This window comes from Trachinotus anak, unplaced genomic scaffold, assembly GCF_046630095.1.
Source record: "Trachinotus anak isolate AG129_WGS33_773 ecotype Australia unplaced genomic scaffold, CSIRO_AGI_Tana_v1 ptg000018l, whole genome shotgun sequence".
Taxonomy (NCBI): Eukaryota; Metazoa; Chordata; class Actinopteri; order Carangiformes; family Carangidae; genus Trachinotus; species Trachinotus anak.
The window spans coordinates 12,983,589-13,006,176 of NW_027273869.1; the positions used below are offsets into that span (position 1 = coordinate 12,983,589).

Genomic DNA, 22,588 nt, shown 5'->3' on the forward strand with positions numbered 1-22,588 from the left:
ATGCACACACACACTCCTATGACTCACTGTGTTAGGTATTGATAAGTATTCACTTTGTATTCCACGAAAAAACACACCGATCACATGTCTGTATTTACATTACATTTTTAAACATGTACAATTGGAAGTCATATATGTGGTGGACTGATCACTTGAGTCACCATGAGATGAGTGATGAAAGTCTAGTTCATTTTTCTTGAAAAACAGTTTTCACTTGCTTATTGTGCTGACAGAGAACTTAATCAAAGTGAATCCTGATCCTGAAACTGCACTGCATTGGGCGGCACTGTGGAACTCTGAGGCCAAATCAGACCCCATGGTGCATCTCTTTCTTTTTTCACTTCACTTTAACTCTGTTCATTGTCCATTATTAATGCCAATGTTAGATATAATGTTGCAAAAGCTCTGAAGAACAGATAATATGCATATCATTCCCTCTCTCCCTCTATTTATCTCCTGCCACCCGTAATCACAGAAGGCCACTGCTGTTTTGTTGGCAGTGATAGCCTAGTTACCCCTGTACATTGTCTGCAGCTTCCAGAGGATTATAGACCTCTCTGGCACCATCAGAGTGTTGGTATTTACTAATGTGTAGTGCAGTTTGTTTGTGTGTGTAAATGTGTGCCCATTTTAAGTGGCCAGATTATCCTGATAACACTTTAAATATCAGACAGACAGTGAGTTGAAGGTGCCCTTTCAAACACAGCTCTCACTGCCTCTCCTGAGGTCTCAGTCAGTCCATCTGCAGAGGGAGAAAGGAAACGACACAAGTGATGAGAAGAAAGATATTCAGGATGCCGTTTTGTCACAGCATCTAGTTACCACTCTTTTGTGCAAATCTGTTAACCAGCAATATGATAATTTAGTTTTTTTTTCTCCTTTGTATTGGAATGTGTGTAATTGGGTTTACAAAAGATATAACAGAATAACAAATTAATTATTAGGAACACTCAGTTTCCATTTTCCCCCACTGTGTGAGTGAGGCGTTCGTAGTAATTAGTCTATTAGCCTAGTTAGAGAGCTGACCTCCACTAACTGTTGAGGAACATCTGGGAATTACCATTCACACAAGTATAGAAAGCATTTAATGAACACAAAACATACACACACAGAAACATGTTCTAAATTTGAGTGTGTGCGCACACACACACACACACACAGACACACACACACAAACTCATTCATTTAGTGCTAAATGGTTTAAAAAACAAGATAAATGTAGTGAATTAATAAAACACCAATCCATTAAAACCCTTTATAATTTCATTGTGTATTTAGTAATCAAAACATTTCTTCTTGGTATTGAAAGACTTATAAGTGATACATATTTATTTCCACAGTTAATTTGACTGATGTTATTTTCCTAATTTCACTGTGATACCATCATGTGTCTTTGTGTCAGCTCTTCATGCAGATGCAAACAGCTGAAAAACTGCCCTGTCCTGATTTAAATAAGTCAAAACAGATTTTATTAAATATCAAAGAGGGCCACAGAATATTCTAGAAGTCCAAAGTCATCTTCACTTTCTTGTGAATGCTTTTTGTTAACTTCATACAAACCGCCAAGTTCAAAGGTCAGGCTGTGGTCACTCTTACATGCAGGAGTTTTTGAAACACCGTGCAGTCCTGCCTGCTGGTTCACTGCAGTGCTTTAGAATAACAGCTTGCACATACACACATTCCCAATTCCCAGCGGTGGCAAATGCTATTAAAGCAGCCCGAGCTGGTCGATAGCAGAGGGCCACCTGCTGTTTTCTGGGGTCTGGGACCCAGACACTCAGAGAGAGAGTGTGATAGATGGAACGAGGGGAAAATACAGAGAGAGCAAACGCAGGATGGAGAGAGAGAGAGAAGAGCAAGGGGCCCGCAACAGGAGGCTGAGAACAGAGTCTCTCCTGCAGACTGCTGATGCCAGGCCAGGGGTGAACCAATAGAAGGACCACCTCTGGATCCTGCCTAGCTGGAATGAAGGTCTTCTTCAGTTCAGTCTGAGAGTCCAGTACAGGACAGTGAGAGTCAGGCTTTGATGGTTGAAGAGAAACAGTATGCTCAAGGGAGAGAGAAAAGACAAAAGGAAAAACCAGGGTAATTATGTTTTCATTATAAATCACACAGATTTGTGCTGCATTTTGCATTCTGTGTTTTTGTTTGTATACAGAAAGATGGTTTTATAAGTGTTCATACTTCATCTAATTCCGTTACCATACAAAGAGCACAGGCAGGACTTTGAAGCTCTGCAAGTGTTAACTACATGTTTGGACTATAGAGACTACAGAGACCACGTGGAGCCCAATATAAGTGTTGGTTGGTCATATTTCTAATCCCAGGACTTACTAGTGAAGATATCTTGAACAAAGTCTCCGTAACCTCCTCCTTTTCATTAACACTAAACAAATGCAAACCTTGTTCTCACTGCAATTATCCCTTGTTATCGCAAAGTCAATGAAAGAAAGTAAACATGATTATTTGAGCTATATAATAATTACCTGGCTCAGTCATGTTTTTCGTATCAATGGACAAATATGTATTCTGCCATCCAAACAGCAAAGTAATTTTCAGTGCAAATTTTGGTATCCTCACCTTGCATCACAAAGTAAAAGAGTCTATAATGTCGGCGCAGTGTGATAATGTTCGACACATTCTTCTAGTGTTGCGTTGGATCTATGAATATCAGCTATAATCAATAATAAATCATTTACAATGTTGCACAACTACTGGAACACCTTGACAGTGTAGTATGTATCCAGCTTCATGCAGAGTCACACTGTACCCTGCTTGTCTCTGTCACATTATACACTCATTAGAGAAGGAAGCTAGCCAAACACACACACACACACCCATGCAGAATTGTATTCTGTAACAAATATGCTAGAGATTGTCTAGCATATGTATTGTATTTTGTGCTAATACATTTTCTCATCCTTTATTTCATTTTCCTTCATTCCTTGTAACTGCTTTTTTTCTTTTTCTCCTCTATCCTGTGACTGAGTCGTCTTTGTTTGGTTTGTTTTTCTTTCAGGATTATAGATTTTTGCTCCCGCAACCCGTATTCATTTCTAAGGGGATTTGTAAAGCAAATGAGGATTCAGCCTTTTGTGTCTCTTACTCTTCTTTCCTCATCTCCTTTCTCTCTATCTTTATTTCATTTCCAACCCTCTCTTACTACCCATTGTCATTTTTACCCCATGCCATCCCCCATTTTTCTGTTCCTTCATTTTTTTCTAACCATTCCTCCATACCAGAGTAATCTGTCATCCCTACCCTCTCATTAATCCAGTGATTGGTTGTCCTCTAATTGGATCCTTCTCTCTCTCTCTCTCTCTGTATCTCTCTCTCACTTGTACAAACACTGTCTCTCACACACACACACACGCAGGAGTCATCTTATTAGTGGGTTTAATAGATGTTCTGGTATAAAGAGGACAGTCAGATTATAGAATGGCCTGTGATTATGGATGCAAGGGTTGCGGTTTGAGTGACAGGGACAGGTCAATTCCACTAATATGAGCTGCTACTGTAGCTCACTAGTATGTTACTATCCTGTTAACACTGGTCCATCTGTCAACTACAATGAGGACACGTGGCCAGAGTGAATGAGATGGTGTCAGTGGAGGCTGCAGGGGGGTCATTTCAGCATTTGTTCAGTACGTAAATTAAAAGTACAAATCACACACTAACTGAGGGTTCAGATTTAATAAGTACTACGAACCAGTTGCAGTGGGAAAAAAAAACACCTCCTGGAAGTGAGGAGCAGTTATTGAAGTTAGCACAAAGGTTATTGCATGAGGTGGAGAAGATTAATAACTTACGGTGCTGTTTTAGTGTAAAGGTTCTTCCTCGTCAATGTAACTAATAAAGCCATTCCAAAACAGGAAACATGAATATATAAAAAGCCCTTGAAGATACTGCCTTTCCCTTCCACTCCTCCAAGACACCCCCACAAAGCTCTCAGCATTTTCAAAGACTCCTCCTGTCACTCTCACATCCTCTTCGGGCCCCCCCCCCCCACCCCCCCACCCCCCTAACCCTAACCCATCTGGTAAACCATACCACAGTATCAAAGCCAGCAGTACCAGCATGTGCAATATTTCTTATCCACGAGCTGTGAGACTGCTCAGTACCCTGTCTCTGACACATCTTGGCTAACACACACATGCATTAACACACACATACACACACCCTGCACCCTACACAAAGCTGAGCACCTTGCCTTATTGTGTCTTGCCTATATGTCTAATGTACATTGACTTGCACTTGACCCTGTGGAGATGACGTTTCATTCAACTATATGTGTGAATTCATGTGTGGTGGAGTGTCAAATAGACTTTAACTAGAACGTGAAATAAGTCACAATCGGATTACTATTGTGTAACCAACTTTAAGATTACTTATTTCAGTTATATAATGTGTTATGCATCAAGAGGAAAGAAAAACAATTGCTAAATCAGCTAAAGATATTTTAGATATTTTACTGTGACTTTGCATTAATGAATGTATATGCTGGAATCCCAAATACCACATATTTTGCGTAACTTTCTATTAAAAATTCTCTCGGTGAAAGAGGATAAAAACAACTTGTGTTTGTGCTGTGTGAAGATTAGTTTGACAGTACATTACTCAGCGGCTGGCTGTGCTGAGACTTGACATAGGTTCCAGGGCATTTGAAAGCAGTTCAAGCTGTTTTTGTTGTGTCTTAGTCATTCAATCCATCCTGCAGGGTTCCACGGTCATACCATTACCCTGCAGCAACCCAGGAAACATATTAGCAGCTGTTCAGTTAGTCAGTGGTTAGATTTAATCAGGTAGGTTCCTGCATGGGTTTTCCTACAAAAGTATTTTTTATACACTGATATACATATATATTAAACAGTTACTTTTACATTCAGCCATTAAACTGTTGCTGGAAAGTGCTGCAACTGACACACTTGTGGTGCTAAATAATTTATATTCAGCGTAGCAAATGCAGATCTGTAAGTGTGAATTATTGAAAATGTGTACTATAGTGGGGTGAGATCGTTCAAAGTCAAATGCTTTTTTTCTGTTTTGAACCCCCCAAGGGAAATCCGACAAGCCAATTTGTGGAAGTATCGCGTCTTCGCATCTCATCAAAGATGTTTAATACCAGCATCCTTTAATTTCTATCAGCGGGAAACTTTTTACCAGATCCTTTACAGTGTGGCTTCTTCACCCCTCTAGTGTGTGGCTGTGAGTTATAAAGGTGTTTAGATGTGCATATTGTGTTGCGTCCCAGTTTCGCTGCAGGCTTCTGTGGTCTAACAAGGCACATGAACAGAGCTGATATGTTGCAGCCATTGTTGCCTGACACACTTCTGAAAAATGTCAACGAAGTGGGGCAGACAAGGTTGGAGTGAACTCTTGGCTCACTCAAAGTCCCTTTTGAAATGTTACCTTTGTCTTCTCTCTCTTTTTCTCTTCCTCGTTCTCTCACTCTGTTTCTCATTATATTTCTCAATCTTGTATTCCTGTCTCTCTCCCTGGTGCAGATAGTTGTGAATCTGCAAACCCATTACGCTATGATGCTTTATAAAATTTGTTATTAATGTGAGCCATCAGCAGCATCTTCTGTTACTGTTTTGGCTGGTAGAAACAGTACAAGCTGTGCCCTCCGTCTGCATAATACAGGCCTTATTTTTACCCAGGCTATGCCCCAGGACAAGATGATTCAACCTGTGTGTGTGTGTGTGTGTGCATGCGTGCGCGCAGCCACACTTTCTGCATCTGCCAATGGGAGAAATGGATTAAATTCAAATCTTGTTTGTGCACGCAGGGGTCAAACCTCACCCCACACCTTAAATGCACTTTACATAAGTGTCCATCATGTCGTAAGCATGACAGTGTGGTGAGACAGCATTAGCTTGATGCTAACGCAAGTGTGAATTCATTGTTGTTGAGCTTAGCATGCTTCTGCTTTTGGCTGCTTATTTGGTGAGCATATGAATATCAAAGGTGACAGATGGTAAAACCATAGCAGAGGATGCCTCATGCAGGAAATTCTAATTTGCAAACTATCAGTAAACTGTCTCATGCTTGTTTAACTTTTTTTTTTTTTTTTGGTGTATGGGGGGCCTTACCCTCTTTGGAATAGAAAGATAAGTGAAAATGATTGATTATATCCAACTCGTTTGTCATGCACTGACAATCCTGACAGCGCAATGGATGGCTTTCTCATTTGACCTCTGCAAACATCAAATGAAAACAATATTGCACTTGCAGCCACCAGCCCCCTCTGCTAACTGAGTTTATGATATAATACTGTTGGTTGGTGGTTGACGGATTGAGTGGTGCGTCAGCTGTGACGAGGCAGTGGGCTGTTGATGTGTCCCTCGCTTCATCTGACTCCCACGTCAATCTCTCCTCCATCCAGCTGGATAGGAGAGGGGTGGGACACGTGAGGACAAGAGGGAGAGAGAGACACCAGCAAAGGAGGGAATAAATGAAAGATTGAATGAATATCCGGTGTCAGATAGAGAAGAGGATAAGAGACTGACCAGAATTTATGAGGTGAAGTTAAGAAGAAACAGATTGTTTTACCATTTGTAATAACTGAACACAGGCATTGCTCTGGTTTTAGCTCTTTCTGTAGATGTTCAGTTGGATTAAGATGAAGACTCACAGCAGCCACTTCAGAACACTGCATTGTTCTCTTGTTAGTCATTCTCAGATGCTTTCAGATGTATGTTTTGGGTCATTGACCTGCCACTGAATCAGAGGTCTCTGACACTGGGCTGTGTGTTTCACTTCAGAAAGCTTTGATAATCTTCTGGTTTAATTGTGCCCTGCACAGAATCAGGGCACCCTGTGCCAGACTCAGCCAAGCAACTCCGTAACATAATTAAGTCCCCTCAATATTTCACAGTGTGAATGGTGTTCTTTTCTTTTGTGTTTTCTTCTGTGAACATAGAGCTGATGTGACTTGCCAAAGCATGTGGCTTGTCAACTTCCAATATCAGCAAACTCTAGTTGGGCTTTTTTATGTCTCTCTTTCAAAAGTGAGATCCACTGAGGTTTTCTTCCATGGAGCCTCCTTGTATATAAGGTGACGTAAGGTGTGACTAGACGCTGTTGTACAGTTTGCAGTTGTGTCTTTGGGGTCATGTGAACATCCATGTCTAACCACAGAATTAAATCATCTCCATTTATAGACAGTTTGTCTGTCTGTGGCCTGATAAAACTCTTTGAAAATCCCTTGTAATGACTTTCAGCTTTATGCAAGTCAACAATTCTTGATTGTAAGTCTTCTAAAATCTGTCTTTTGCATGGCATATTTCGCATCAGCAGATGCTTCTTGTGAACAGTGTGGACCCCAGGAAGAGTAGTTGCTAGTAGTTGTTAGTTGCTCTAACGCACGCCTCCAATCTGGTTTCACTGATTGGACTCCAGACTCCAGTCAGCTTTTGTTCATGTCATTAGGATAGAGGTTCACATACTTTTTCCAGCCCACACTGTGAATATTTCAATAATGTATTCAGTATGGAGAAGAACAATACAATGATTTCTGTACTGTTAGTTCAAATAGATTGTGTTTTTTATTGTTGTATGAGATGAAGAAAGATTTATGCATCAATATAATATGTCAGAGGGTTCACTTATTTTTTCTTGCCACTGTATGGTTGGTGATTGGTTGAGGTCATCAGGCCATGCTGTCGTGATGGCAACAGGTCAGAAATTGTTATTTGTATCCATTGTCATGCATGTGAATAATTATTTCATTTTATCAGATTTAATGATTGTAGCTGACTTGCTTGGAGTCATCAGTGAAACCTGAGGCTATGTAATTGGAGATAACTACCATTGTAAGCAGCATTATACTATATCTTTAACACATGCACAATATTGCTAACTTAAAATGTGTTATTAAAATGACCAAATAACATTAGATTAAATACACTTAATCAAATCATTTCACATTAATGTCTGCTTTCCTGCTAGTAGTGATGAGACACTGCCAGCAGTGCACCAGAGAAGGAGAAAAAGACAAAGCTAGCCTCGGGGAAGAAGAGGAAAGATAAGAGAAGTTCAGTGTGCCCTACAGGCTGTGAAGCAGGATTGGACTATCACTTTAATTTCCTTCTCTCTGTTCATTTGGAGTGGTGAAGTTTGGCTGCAGGTGGAATCCCTGTTTAATTACAAGTGGAGGGGGCAGGAAAAGAGTAGGATAAAGAGGGGAATAGAGATGAGGCAGAAGAATTAGTTGATAATAAAAGTCTGTGCAGATTTAATAAATGATCACTTTCCCACTGCAGGTTGACTCAAAGGCCCCTGGCGTTATGTAAGGAGGAGGGGAGGCAGAGAAAAGAAGGAAAGAGGAAGAAAAACAAAGTCAAGCTTCATAAACTATCTCAGTGTAGCAATGAATATCTTGAAGAGGAAATAATGAATACACTTAAAGAGAAGACTCATCCTCCCTCTCTCCCTTTGACACTCATCACCTACAGATACAATAGACACACACACACACAGACAATTACTGTATATATACTGTATATATAATTGAATGCCATTGTGCCATTGCAGTAAATGATCAAGTACGTCTTCATCTCTCTCCCCACACATTAAGGCATCAAGTACCCCTGTGATCTCTGCCTTTTTTAAAAGCATGATTATATTCAGCAGCTTCCCTCTCTCCCTATTGTGAAAAGAGGGAGAGTGCAGGGTGTAATGGCTGTCATTTGCTCACCTGAAACAGGAGGGAATTAGAAATGCCATGCACCCCATCCTTTGTATTTATCCCTGCTGATATGATAGCGCAGCCATAGTGAAGAGACAGTGAGGCGTAATGGTTGCTTCTCTGGCAAAGCCCACAAAGAAGATAGCATGAAATGAATGTGATATCGAGATGAGAGAGACAAGGGGTGCATTGGGTCGTTTAGCCACCAAATCCCTCAATTTTTTGATAAAAGAGGGGACAAAAGTGTTGTCTGCTTGAGTGTATGTGTGTGTGTGTGAGAGAGAGAGAGAGTGAGAGAGCACGAGATAGAGAACAGAGGATGTGGAGATGATGAATGTATGATCTTATACACCTCAGAGCATCTGAGTGACAGAGAAAGACAGACAGACAGAGACAGAGGGAGAATGAATGATATCAGGATGCAGACTCTGGAACAGAGGACTCACATTGGTAACCATCGCTCCTGCAAGGCTCTGAATGTGGTGTGTGTTTGTCTTTCTGTGTGTGCGTTTTATCTGTTGAGAAAACCATTTCCCCAGATGCAGGCATCTGAGTCCTCGATAGGCATCAGGAGGTCCCTTCCATTCTACAAAGTCTAAATCCGAGTGTGTTTTTGTATATAGTATGTGTGTACATGTGGGTGGTGTGTGTATTGGCATATCTGCCACCAATGAAGTGTTAAATTATAAAGCTTTCAGATATGGTGGCATTGTTTGCTACAGTTCTGTCTGGGTGCTTAGCTTTTATGGCAGATCACAAGGTGACAAAGTACTCAATGTGGTGACATGGTTACGTAGATTACATAAACACACACACATGTGCACACAGGGAGATTGTAGTTTCATAGACTCTCATGATAAGACTTTGGCAGCTGAAATCCCTCCATAGGCTAATACAATGGCCTTTCTCTTCAGTGACTAATAGGTTGTTTAGCCAGCAGTGGGCTGAGGCAGCGGTGGATCTTGGGAGGAGGAGCAGGCTCAGCGGAGAGTTACAGGAAGGGAGGGAATCTGTCACATGAGATGCAATGAGGATCAGCATTGAGTTTGATCATGTGCTCACACACTCGCACCACTATCTGTGTGATTCCATCTCAAACTCATTCCCTTTATCTACCTAATGCAAATACGCCCGCACAGTAGGGAGGGCAAAACATACCAGTAGATTTTTTTTCCACAAAGCACACACACATGCTTAACACACAAAGATACACTTACATTGTTTCTAATCTGTAATAGCATGCACGAATCCCCCTGACTTCGGCCAGGAGATGCACTTCAGCTGAATTCATTCAGCTGTGTGTGAATCTGTGTCAGTGTGTGTGTGCATGCGCACATGACTGCTTGAGTATGCTATTTATAGTACTACGAGAGAGTCACACAAGAGACATAAATGTAGAGAGCAAGAGAGAGAATGATGTAGTGGCGTGTTCTCAGAGTGTCTCTATTGTGTCAGTGTCTGACTTCAGTGACAATATGTGCATCTTTCTGGGTTTTGTGCAGCTGTGTTCACACATGTTGAAATATGACTTCTACAATGAGCGTGTGCAAAATTGTAGCATTGACTTGGTGTGTTTTTATTTGAGAAAGAGAAAGAGAGAGAGAGAGAGAGAGAGAGAGAGAGCACGAGAGAGGCTGTCAGGCAGAGATGTGCTGTGTGATAGTGTCCAACAGAGAGAAGTGCCGTCAGTGCCAGGCTGTGCTTTAGAGATACCACTGCGCATAGGCATTTCTGATCTCTTGTTACATCAGTCATGCCCTACATTGGATGGTTTAATTACGGTCCTTTTCATACCCTTAAATGTGGAATTTAGTCCGTAAAATATGCTGCAAAGAGACGAATAATTGCATCACTTACGTCTGTGGGTATAAAAAGAGACCAGTATGCAAAATAATTTGATCCTCACAACCTGTTGGAGGTGGTGCATTGTGGGGTGACCTTACCTCAGTGCCGATTATCCAACCATCTCCATCAAGCTTTAGTGGTGCTGATCCCATGCTCTGACCTCTGACTAAGGTTCTGTATGTACACTGAGCGACCACTTTATCAGGAACATCATACTAATACTGAGTAGGACATTCCTTTGCTCGCTCTTCATGGCTTGAATTCAACAAGATGATGGAGGCATTTAACACAATTTTAGCATTTTGCTGCAGGAATTACTTTTATTCAATTCCATAAGAAGTAACTGCTGTCTCTGAAAAAGTTATGAACTGCTCTGTGATAATCAGCTAGTAAATTCTTGTATTTGATTAGCCTTCATTAGAATTTTATGTAAGTAGCGCTATGATCAGTTAATATGTATTGTTACAGAGACAGTGTAACTTTTGGTGTTTTTTATTTTAAGTTTGATAATAAAAACCCGCTCAGCCCTATCTTAAAACTTATATTTCAAGACTAAAATTCCAGTACACATACAAACACACACACTGAACTTCACCCTCATCGTAGCCCAATATCAGTCCCACACTGATGATGTCGTCTCTCTTTCCTGGCTGTCATCAGTGAGCAGCCTGAGTGACAGCGGTCATCCACCAATGACGGCACATTAATCAAAAGTGCCAGCAACACCTATTTTTGCACCATGCTGTTACCATGGTGACATGAGGAGGGGATGGCTGAGATCTACCTCAGCTTTGCCCCTTGTGCTCGGTCACTCAACGCCCATGCCGATCAGTGCCAGTCAATGCCAGTTTGAATTGGCAGGCCTATATATCATAATAGATGGACTGCTGTCCCGAGTGGCCACGTTTCCCATATGGAGCCAGTGGAGAAAGATGGAAACTGTCAAGCAGTAACATTTTTATGAAAATCTGTGCTGATACAAAATAGTTTGCGTTCCCATTTTACATATTAGTTTGGTTGGTTGGTCTGGTTTTGCTGTAAAAGTGGTCGAACCAATAGATTGCTTTTTGCTGGATTTATGTTGTTGTCTGGATAAATCATTGGCAGAAGGCCTGAATTTTTTCTTACTGTTCTTACAAAATGTAGTAAATTTAGGAATCTCCCATCACTGCTTCAGTGATGACGGTTTACTGCCTTCTTAAACACTGATGGCAAAAATGTGGTTTTGGTCATTCAGTCGCACACAATAATGGAGCAATAAGATGTGTTGCGTTTTGAATAAAGGGTGCAACTATCACTGTTCACCTATCCACTTACACATGCTTTTACCTTATAGTATCTGTTTGGAACAAGTTCAGGCCTTTGCTATCGAGGTTGGAGTAGAAATTCATTATGCTTGTCTAACCTGAGGAGGGTTTTGTAAGCTTGCAAGTATTTGAAAACAGTGTTTTTAGGCCCCTTATCCATTTATTTATTATCATTGATTCATCTTTTTTTTTCCTCTCTCTCCCAAAAGCACACAAATCTGAAGAAAGCATGCAGATATATTCTTCATCACATTCAAGTTCCTCCCATGACAGACATAAACACTGGATTTCTTTCAACATGACATTTCTCTGGCATTTCACATTCTCTGTCTTGTGGTAATGTTTTGCTTTAAATGTTTGCTCATCCTCTCTCCATTCATAAATAGAAAAAATGGAAATGAATGTCTTCCACCGTTTTTAATCGTTGTTTTATATCTCTCTGCAGCTGTCAAGGGTGCCAGTGGAGGTTTGCGGTCAGTACTCAACCTGCAGTGAATGTCTTGGATCTGGAGATCCCCACTGTGGCTGGTGTGTCCTGCACAACATGTAAGTGCTACTGCCCTACACTCACACATATACAAACACATACACACACAATCTTATTTCTCTTCTGTTTTCTTCTTCAGACGTACAAATAGTACATTTTCTCAATTGCTTTCCATTCATTCTGAGCCCACAAAATACTCACCAGACAGTTTTTGGGGGTTGGCTGTGTTTGGGTTGTTAGCTTCCCCTACCTCCATGACGCCTGGGCCCATGCCCAGCACTCCATCCCTTGCAGCCCTTGAGCATTCAGGGCTCCTCTAATCAACCCAGGCCAAGTCTCAGATTGCTTTCCTGGGGCTCGGCCTTGTTCCAGCATCCCCCTTAGATCCATTACCAAACCTAACCACTGGCATTGTTTACCAGCCCTGAAACCAGAGCCTGGTGAGAGCACAGACACTGGCGGGCACTGCCTGGGCTCTAATGGGCACCACTCCAAACTTCAGGCGTTGACACGAGGAGAGTGATAGCTTCTGTTATTGTAGGAAACTGCTGAATGAGATCTCAGCAATTACCTCATTAAGCACAGTTGCCTCCCTCTATACCTTCCTTACCTGTTCTCTTTCTTCTTGCTCTACCTAAAAGCTTGTCTGTCTGTCTTTCATTCTCTCTTTGACACACACACACACACACACACACACATGCACACACACAAATTCTCACACATCCCAGCCGCTGTCAAACCCTTGTCCCTCAAGATTGAAGTGGGAGATAGTGCTTGCCAGGGGCAGGATTTCCCACTCCACTGTAAATTGAAAATTGGTTTCTTGTGTTGGTGCAAGCCCTTGGGTGTGTGTGTGTGTGTGCGCGCGCGCACGTGTGCGCGTGTGTGTGAGAGAGAGTGTGAGAGTGAGACTGAGTACATTTAGCACCTTCATCCCTTCTGGCTCTGAGAGGACATGGTGAGGGCAGAGAAGCAGTGTGAGTGTGAGAGGAGCATACACACTCAAATCCAAAAAGGAAGGAAGGTGGAGAGAGAAGGAGACAGTGGGACATATAGATGTAGAAAATAAGAGATGAATGGCAAGATGACAAGGGTAGAGAGTTAGGGAAGCAGATTAGAGACAATAGAGATTTGTCAATTCTGACAATGGATACAAACTTCAAAGAGAGAAGTTCTGTGAAAAGAGAGGTGGGAAATCGACGGAGATGTACAAAGGGTGAAAAAACAGTAAGTTTGTGTGCAACAGAGTGAAGGAAGGAGAAATAGAGGATGTATGTGTTTAAGGTCTCCAGGGTAGAAAGTACATTAACCGACAGAGGACACACTCTGATGGGTTATGGGTCACAAACTAGAGGTTGGAGGCAAAGTCACACACACACATCAATGCATGAATACATAATTCATCCGTCCAGAAGTTTTATGTTCATCCCAGTCTCTTGTATAAAACTCCCTCTCTCAACACCAACCAACCAAACATGAACCAACCTTACTCTAGCAGATCAGTGAATTTAAAAAGAAGTAGAAGTGTCTGTGTAAAAAACATAAAAAAATCATGTGACACCTGTGAGTATTCATCATGTAGATATTTGCTTGCAATTTAAATGAAATCTGAAGTGTGGGACTGTATGTGAATATGGTACACATGTGAGTGCATGTGTGGTTCTCTCTTTCTCTTTCTCTCTGTGTGTGTACAAACCCATTAACACCCTGTACATCCTCCCAGTCAGAGCAAATGGGTGGCCACAGATTGGCCTGTCACACTTAGCCTGATAGAATCGGCTCACCTCAGCTCAAACGTCTCTTTACACAAATGCACACTAGGGCAGGCATACACACACACACACACACACACACACACACACAAAGACACAAACAAACCCCTCTTGCTGGAGAATTAGTGTCAAGTCACCAAAATGAGAATCAAGCCCAGAGAGAGAGAGAAAATAACCAAAATGCCACTTTAGTTGATCTCAGGTGTCTAGGTGTTGGACCATCACAGGGGCAGGGAGGGAGATTACAGTTGTGATGTGTGTGTGTGCGTGCACTCACATGTCCTGTCAGTTGGACACACACCCTCCTTCGCCCTCCTAGCACACAAACACATTTAAATTGCAAGATCCAATGTGACTGATCAACCACAGGTTTACCTTTCCCAAAGCCCCCCTCCTCACCCCTCTCTAACCCCCAGCTTGTGAATTCTTAACAGGGTCTTGGTGTAACTGAACCCCCCCTGGGCGCCACCTCACCACAGGGCAGCCAGGGCTTTATGCCCCTTCTGTAATTACCCCTGTTTACCTGCTATCTGTCATTCTGTTCTATTAGCCACCTGTCATATTTACTCTGTTCGTTCTGTTTACTAAAGTGATTCAACACACTCTATGGTCACTTACTACAAGCATATTGCATCATGGTTCCCAGCCTACATGAAAACACACTGAATAGTTCCTTGAACTGACCACAGTTGCCAGAGTCTTCTGAAGGTTACAGTGTTTTTCTTAAACCCAGCATCCTGTGTTAGACTAAAATGTCAAATGCAGAACCTTTTTTTTGCTCAAAAGATTGCAAACAAAAATAAGCTTTTTCTTTGTCTTTTGACTTTCATCCTCTCGCTTATAAATGTGATTGAATATTGATGGACTGATGAAATTCAATGGGACAGGCTGAGTGTGGCAAATGTAGCTAATTCTTGAAGACAGTAGTCTACTTAATGAATGGTATGCTGGATGTGCACTGTGAGGTCAGTAGTGGTGCAAGACCATTAAAACACTAGAAGACATCTTAGTTGATGTTGATAACATCCAAAGAGAAAAAATGTCCATGCAGACAAATGGCCAGTACATTCAGTGTACTGGTTATCAATGTAGTTTGAAATGTGCCTTTTGTCATCTCTCTCTTTTTTCATCATATTTGCGGAGAAATTGCTGTATACGATATAAATGAGCTGAAATATAAAGAAAGTGCTGTCTTGCGAGGAAGATGTGACTGGATTAACAATGCATTAAGTCTGTCCTTGGTGAGTGGTCTGACACACACACACACACACACACAGAAACAGGGGCACACACATACCTGACCCAAAGCCCTTCTCATGAGGCATCTCAGCCATAACAAATACAACATATCCAGTGTGAGCTGAGCTATTTGATATTCAGATGATAGAAATATTTATCATTTGTCCTTCAGTCTACTCTCACCTCCACTCGAGTGTCTTGGCAGAATAACATTTTATTATCACTCCAAAAAGTGACTTAAAATAAAAAAGAAATATTGGCATCTGAAAAGAATAAATCCAGATCCACTCAGATGTCAGTTTATTAGGTACACCTAACTGAAACTAATACAATCTAATGCCACAGTCCTGCAATGAATGCTGCCTTTGTGAAGTTTTCATTGTTGAGTGTTTGCTGAAACTGTGTTAAACTCAGTCATTTTGGAGGCAGCATTTCGTGGTGCTGTTGAACTGTATTGCATTATACAAAGAGGTCTGCCTGTTATTTAGCCTGCCCTCATTGATTTGCATTGGTTGGACAAAATATAGAAATAGAAAAAGAATCGCAAAAGTAAAACCAATGAATGAGCATCCATAAGTGAATGACAGCAGTTTGATGCTGGAAGCCCATAGGGTCAGTGTGCGGTGCTGTAGAGAAAAGTCACAACAGATAAGCACTGCTGTATATTTATAAATATATATTATAAGGTAGGATTTTTTTGTGTTCATATTCAGTGCAATACAATCATGTGAAATGTTTTCCTGGCCAGGCCAAGGTTAAAGATATTTCTAAAAAGGATAAAAACAGGCGCCCTGCCTAGTTTACTGATTACACACCAAAGGCCTAAACAATACATCTTTAATAACCTAAAGCAAAAAGGCCAAAACTCAAGAAACTCTTAGAATTCACAAACTCTCTCTCACCAACTCTTACTTTGTGCTGGAAGGAGGGGGGTTGAGGGGAATGATAGCATGCAGTTCCTCTTCAAAGTGTTCTTCCAGATAGTTTGTTGTTCCCAATCAACCTTGAAATCACCTCACTGGTCTGAGAGCAAACAGAATTGCAAGCAAGCTCTCTCTCTCTCTCTCTTTCTTTTTCTCTCTCTCTCTCTCTCTCTCTCTCTCTCTCTCTCTCTCTCTCTCTCTCTCTCTCTCTCTCTCTCTCTTTCGCTCGCTCGCTCTCTCACTCTCCTTCTCTATCAGCATTGCCTTTATTTACTCTATAGATCGGTGAGAAGAGCTGTTAGAGAGAACACCAGGGAAAGAGGAGAAAGGCAATCAATAGTACAGGGGAGGAAATCAACAGGGGTGGATAGTGCACCTTTGTGTGTGTGTGTGTGTGCGTGTGTGTGTGTGTGTGTGTGATAGCAGCCACTGTCCTTGACAAACACTGGCCATTTATTTATAAAGGCAAACGTCTTCAATAATCACTCACAAGTTTGACTTTGAATGTGTTTGTGTGCTGCGTATCGTCAAATGCTTCTATTTACCATATCAGCTGTACATCAGAAATGCCCCTCGTGTATGTTTTTGGAGCCCACTAGGAAACTTTACATCAGATTTCTCCCCTCCCCTGCAGTGAGCCCTGCCACAGTTGGAGTAAACCTGAAGCCTCACCTGTCAACCAAACTGTCTTGGCCTATCAAGCTCAAGACTCTCGCTCTCTTCTGCTGAGATGCATGACTTATGCTAATGCCTGTCTAGGCGAAAGGAAAGTCTCCACTCATATCAGCCCCTCCTTTTCATCGTTCCCCTTCTTTCCACTCTTTTACCACTGACATTGGATGTCATACTCTGTCAATCATAGCCTCAAGGAGGACTCTTACAGAAGATTACCTCTGAGGGAGTATGGAAGAGACATAGTGCAGGGATATGTAGAGTGGCATCCATAAATGCTAAATGCTTCTTAGATGCATATTCATTATCCCATCTCTATCCATTTAAACAATATTTTGTTTTATTGTTTATGGAAAAAGCTATTTACTTCCTTGTATTCTGCAAAATTCAATATAAAATCCTAGTTATGTGATATATGACCTGGTAAGAATGGTATTTTTAAATCACACTCCATTATTCTAAAGCCATTTTAAATCACTTTTCTGTGATTGTCAAAACTTCACTAATTTGCTAATTACTTCCTCCGTTCAGCAAAACTTTCTGTGTGGTTTCTATCCACACTTCAGTCCCTCCAAGGCAGAGGCACTTCTGCAATGAGCGAGTATGTCAGAAGCGTTGAAGCTACGTTATGGATACGTTACCTCTTCTAATGCCGGTCTGTCAGCTGTCAGTTTTGTAAGTGGTTAAGTGGGCTGTCACCGTGCCTGTCACGTGTGACAGCCGGGCAGATTGGAAACCATATTTGGGGAAGTAGCATTGTCAAAATGAATGACATCATATTTGGCACGGATGTTGAGAATATCTCACATTACTCTGTGATATCGGTGTCAATTTGGAACAAGTGGTGCTAATGTTGCAGTATCTTCACATTAATAATTGGTTTGACATATCTCAATCTCTGCTTTTGGCTGAGATAGTGGTAATATTCCCAGAGCGCTGAAATCATTTTCCCATTCTCCCCTTTTCTTCCTTTTTCATTTTCTTTTTCTCCTCTTGCTCTCTTCCTCTATTCACTATCATTCAGATCACACTTCATATCCAGCAGACTTATCATACACTATTTTCTTGAGTTTGTGTGAGCATGTTTGTGTGTCTGTGCTTCCATCCAACCCCTCATAGTCTGTATTTATTTATTTATCTGTCGTTTTCAGTGTGTGTTTTGGTGCGTCTTACCCCATTTGACATTTTTTGCTTGTGCATGCATGTGCGCACATGATCTGTGTGTGTCAGGTCCCATTTATGTTTTGCGTTCAGAGGCGTGTTTTGTTCTTCCCAGTTCTTCTAACTCATTTCCTCTCTGTCTCCAAACACACACAAACATCGATCCCTAGTCCCTAAGGTGGAATGGGGACAGTAGAATCATCTGTGCCACTGACCACAGGCAAATACTTTCTCCTAGTTCATTAGAGGAGTTCTGTCTATACAATCAATAGTAAATCTCCAGAGGTAAACTGTGATATACAGGGGAGTCCTCATGAATCAGTCGACCCAGACAACCACTGTGTACTTTCAAATATGATGTGTTTGAATCTGAATAAGTCTGGGCTTTATCAGTAGGAACAGATAAGATAAATCTGAATGCTGCTATGAAGTTGTGTGTTGCAGTCACACAATCAAACCGTAATAAACAGTTGTCAAACACATGTACAAGCTTATTAGGTTGATACAACATAGTTCAAGAAGTCATAAATAAACACACAAAATGGCTGATGAAACTTGCAAGTCATGCTGCAAAGCCTCTTGTCTTCTAAATCCTTTGTATTCCAAGGACATCTCTAGTGCTGTCAAATGAATAACCTTTCGGAGGAAAAAGCTAATTGGCAGATCCACTGAATGGTTTTTCTTTCTCTCTCTCATATTCATTCTGCACCGCCGCTACCTGTCGCTGTGTTCACAGTCATCCGTTACCTCAGTGTGCTCATTACTGTGGTATGGCACACTAATTCTAATTGAACTGCAGCGCCACAATTAGCATGCTACCTAGGACGCATTGTGTTTGGTTGCGGCGACCACGAGCCTCCCCCGGGAGATAGCCATAAGAGCTTCCAGACATATTGTTGGCAGGGACATGCATTGTTTACACCAAAAGAGTTTTTCCACTGCCAGTAAGAGTGAGATCTAACATTGGAGCAGCCACATGAAGTAGGAACATTACCTGATAAAAAAGGCCAAGCTACGAAGTGAGAAGACTGACATTTGTGACGTATGTAGTGTAATTAATGAGTGGTTTATTTGTAGCCTGTTTTAAATGCACAACCATAAGAGGGCTTGCTTTTGTGCTGTGTACATGTTAACTTGGCAACTACCATGTTTTAACTACTGCCGCTGTTATTTTGTGATTGGATGGAAATGTTAGACTGACTGAAATAACTAGATAATAAATACAGTTTTTACTAGCATTGTGTTTTTACCAATAAAAACACAATGCTAGTATCTTAACAAACTACAGTATGTTTTTATTTCATTTTATTTTATCTTATTTTTTATTTATTATGTGCTACCAGCTGGGCTACATCAGCATATCCAGTTCCACATAATGAGTTTATGCAGTGCAAAGGACTTAAAAGGCTTTCTAAATTATCAGAGACTTTTATGATTTTAAAGCCCTTGTATCACAACGTAAGCTACTTTAAATTAGTAACACACCGCTCAGCCTAATATTCCCTAGAAGAAGAGTTGGATTTAGTTTTAAACAGTGCTGAAATGAGTTGGTCAACTCTGAAAGTTAAATATATTCAAAGTTATTTCTTTGATCTTGAGATCTTGCATCCATGGCGCTTGCTCTGATGTTTGTGCCCAGGGGAGGATGACCATCCCCTGAGTATGGGTGACTGGTTTCACCCCCTCTTACCCCCACCCTCCACCTCTCGCTGGATGCTAAGGGAAGTTGAGGGAAGGGAACAAGGCCAAGAAGTGACAGGGGCATCAGGATGGAACGGAGTGTTGCACCTCCCAGTTCCCTCTCAACTGTCACTATCATAGTGTGAGAATACACATGCGCGCACACACACACAAACCAATCTACCTAGCCCCAACACACACACGCAAGCACTTAGACAATAGCTGCACTAACTTTTAAGTCAGGACCATTGCTCACTGTCACCTATTGTCACCCCACCACACACAGGGAAACACTGAGAAATAGAGATACACACACACACACACACACACACACACACAAACACACACACACACACACACACACACACACACAAACAAACACACACACACACACACACACACACACACACACACACACATAAACACACTCTCACAGAGGGGAAGGTGTCTTGCTTTTGTCCACCAGAGCAAGAAGCAGTCACAGGGAGTGACATGAGACAGGGAGGATGAATGAGAGATGTGGTGACAGTCAAAGGTGAAGTGAAGTGAAGCTATATGGTGATGAAAGGGGCGAGTGTGATGAGAGAGAAAGAGAGTGGGGATGAGAAATCTCCCAGGAAAGAACGTAAATTAAACTGGAGGAGATACTCTCATTGAGGATATGAGGGTAAAAACATTTACGCACACGCACGCATACAGTTCATCTTGACTATGATGGAGAGCACCTCTGGGAGAGGGTACCCACGCAGGTCACCTCATGTCACATGACATAGCTATTGCTATGCCAACGGCAACGTAGTAAGAATATAACAGCCATGTTATATAATCCAAGAGTAATCCCCACTGATTTTTCTGTATTAATGTCAGATAGTGTTGTCACCAACATAACTCACACATGCAGAGACAGAAGTGTCACTAATTCTCAGGACCCAAGCAGCGCTCCAGCCGCTGCACACACAGGGTGTCCTCTGCCGGGTTCATTGTGCCCATACAGTTTTGTTTACATTCTCTGTTTCTTACAATATGCATCATGTGTATCCTTAGGGCCTAGTAAACGCATTTCTGAGATGAACACGCATGTATAGACAAGAAATAGAAATCTTCAGACTGAGGAGATATTGGAAACATAGTGTTCATATGTATTTTATACACGTATGTTTATGTGTATTACACATAATGTGATGAATATGTATTTAGCAAGATGTTTTTAAAAGCACCCTGTCTGAGATGTGTTAATTCTAAAATGTCAGAGGCTATTTTAAGAATCTTCACAATTCTGGTACAACTGCAGGTTTTGGGCAGAAATGTATTGTACTATTTTTATATTTTCATGTTAGAAACACAGAGCAAATGAGGTAAGACAGAAACTATAAGATGCATCTGTATGAGGCCTATGAGACAGATGCATTCACACACTTCACACAGATGTATCTTCTCATTCAGAGTTAGACACTGCCTGGTGGCTATAAATAAACACACTTAAACGCTACAGGCTGGATATTGACTGCCCGGATCAATTGTATCAAATGTTGCCGTCCGCAGCCACACACATGTAGGATCATAACACAACATATGGAAGATAAAAGCCAAAAGCAGTGTTGAGTCCCCATTGAAACAGCCCTCCAGTGCCCTGCATTGTCATCTTCAGGGGCAGTTATGAAAACATCATCAAACGGGACTTCAATACACAAATACCGTGGGAAACACTGTTGATTCAGAGCAGTGATAAACTGATGTTTTCCCTTGTCAGTGTCTGTGCTTTTATTTTATGAATGTGAGGTCCCATTTATTACTTTTGATAGAGTAATAAATGGGATGATGATATATGAGCTGTTTCGAAATGTTCCAATATTAGCTTTTAGGTCTTATTGCTGTCTTGTCCCATCTAAAGTATCACGTTAGTCCGATATTGTCATCTTTAAGTAAAACTACTGTATGTTTATTTAATAGAATATTTAGATAAGCTTTCTGCATGATTATAAAGTACAATATCTATAATAAAAGTACCCCTTCAGCCCTCTTTTGTGTCAGTACAGTTCTCCTTCATTGTCTAATTTGTGTTTTCAGAAATATTTTAAAATTAGTCAATAATTCAGGTAAAGTATTCAGTAAGCTAATTCTGTAAATGACATCTGTCGTCACCCTCTTTAACCTTCCTGCCCCTCAGAAACGCATACGCCAACATACCTCTGAGCCAGACAGATAAAGCTGTTTAATCTAGAGAACCTGGCCTAATGGCATCTTCAGGGGCAGCAGTGGCATCACATATGCTAGATAAACAACCTAATAAGGCTGCCACACCACCACACCATTAGATAGCTCTGCCAGGGGGTTGTTTGTTCGTTTGTGTGTGTGTGTGAGTGAGAGAGAGAGAGAGAGAGATGAAGGAAGTTGGTGCCGTGGCTTTTGACAGCTGCTAAAATTGAGTGGTGGAGTGTTAGGCACCAAAGATCATGGCAGAGAGAAACAGCTGCTGCTTGTTTGCCCTGAGGGCCAGATTGGTGCTGCCGATCACCATCTATTTTAGTGTGTTTGTGAGCATGAGAGGGAAATATGGAATTTATGGAGGTTGTTGGAAATAATAAATGCTAATAGCACTCATTTTGTTAAAACGTTTATGGAACATTTATTGACAAAATCAGGTTCCCTCCCTGCCCTCACTCTTTTTTTATGTATTTGTTTTAAGAGATTGTTTTATCTCATATGGCTTTATACCTGTGCAAACTCTCAGCAGCAGTGTTACTGTGTAATTTTCCGCTCAGCTGGTGTTCTTGCATTGGAAGTACGTAAAGGGGACGGCTCAGAGATTTCTA

The 22,588-nt window shown here is 41.3% G+C and overlaps 1 protein-coding gene across 4 annotated transcripts in view; it reads left to right on the plus strand.

The window, feature by feature from the left end:
• Positions 1-22,588, plus strand: part of plxna4 (plexin A4) — a 235,218-nt gene that overhangs the window by 140,105 nt on the left and 72,525 nt on the right. For all 4 annotated transcript variants that reach the window (XM_071501750.1, XM_071501751.1, XM_071501753.1 and 1 more), the window contains exon 5: positions 12,287-12,387. In XM_071501750.1, coding sequence (XP_071357851.1) covers positions 12,287-12,387 — 101 coding nt within the window. The remainder of the gene's footprint in view (positions 1-12,286; positions 12,388-22,588) is intronic.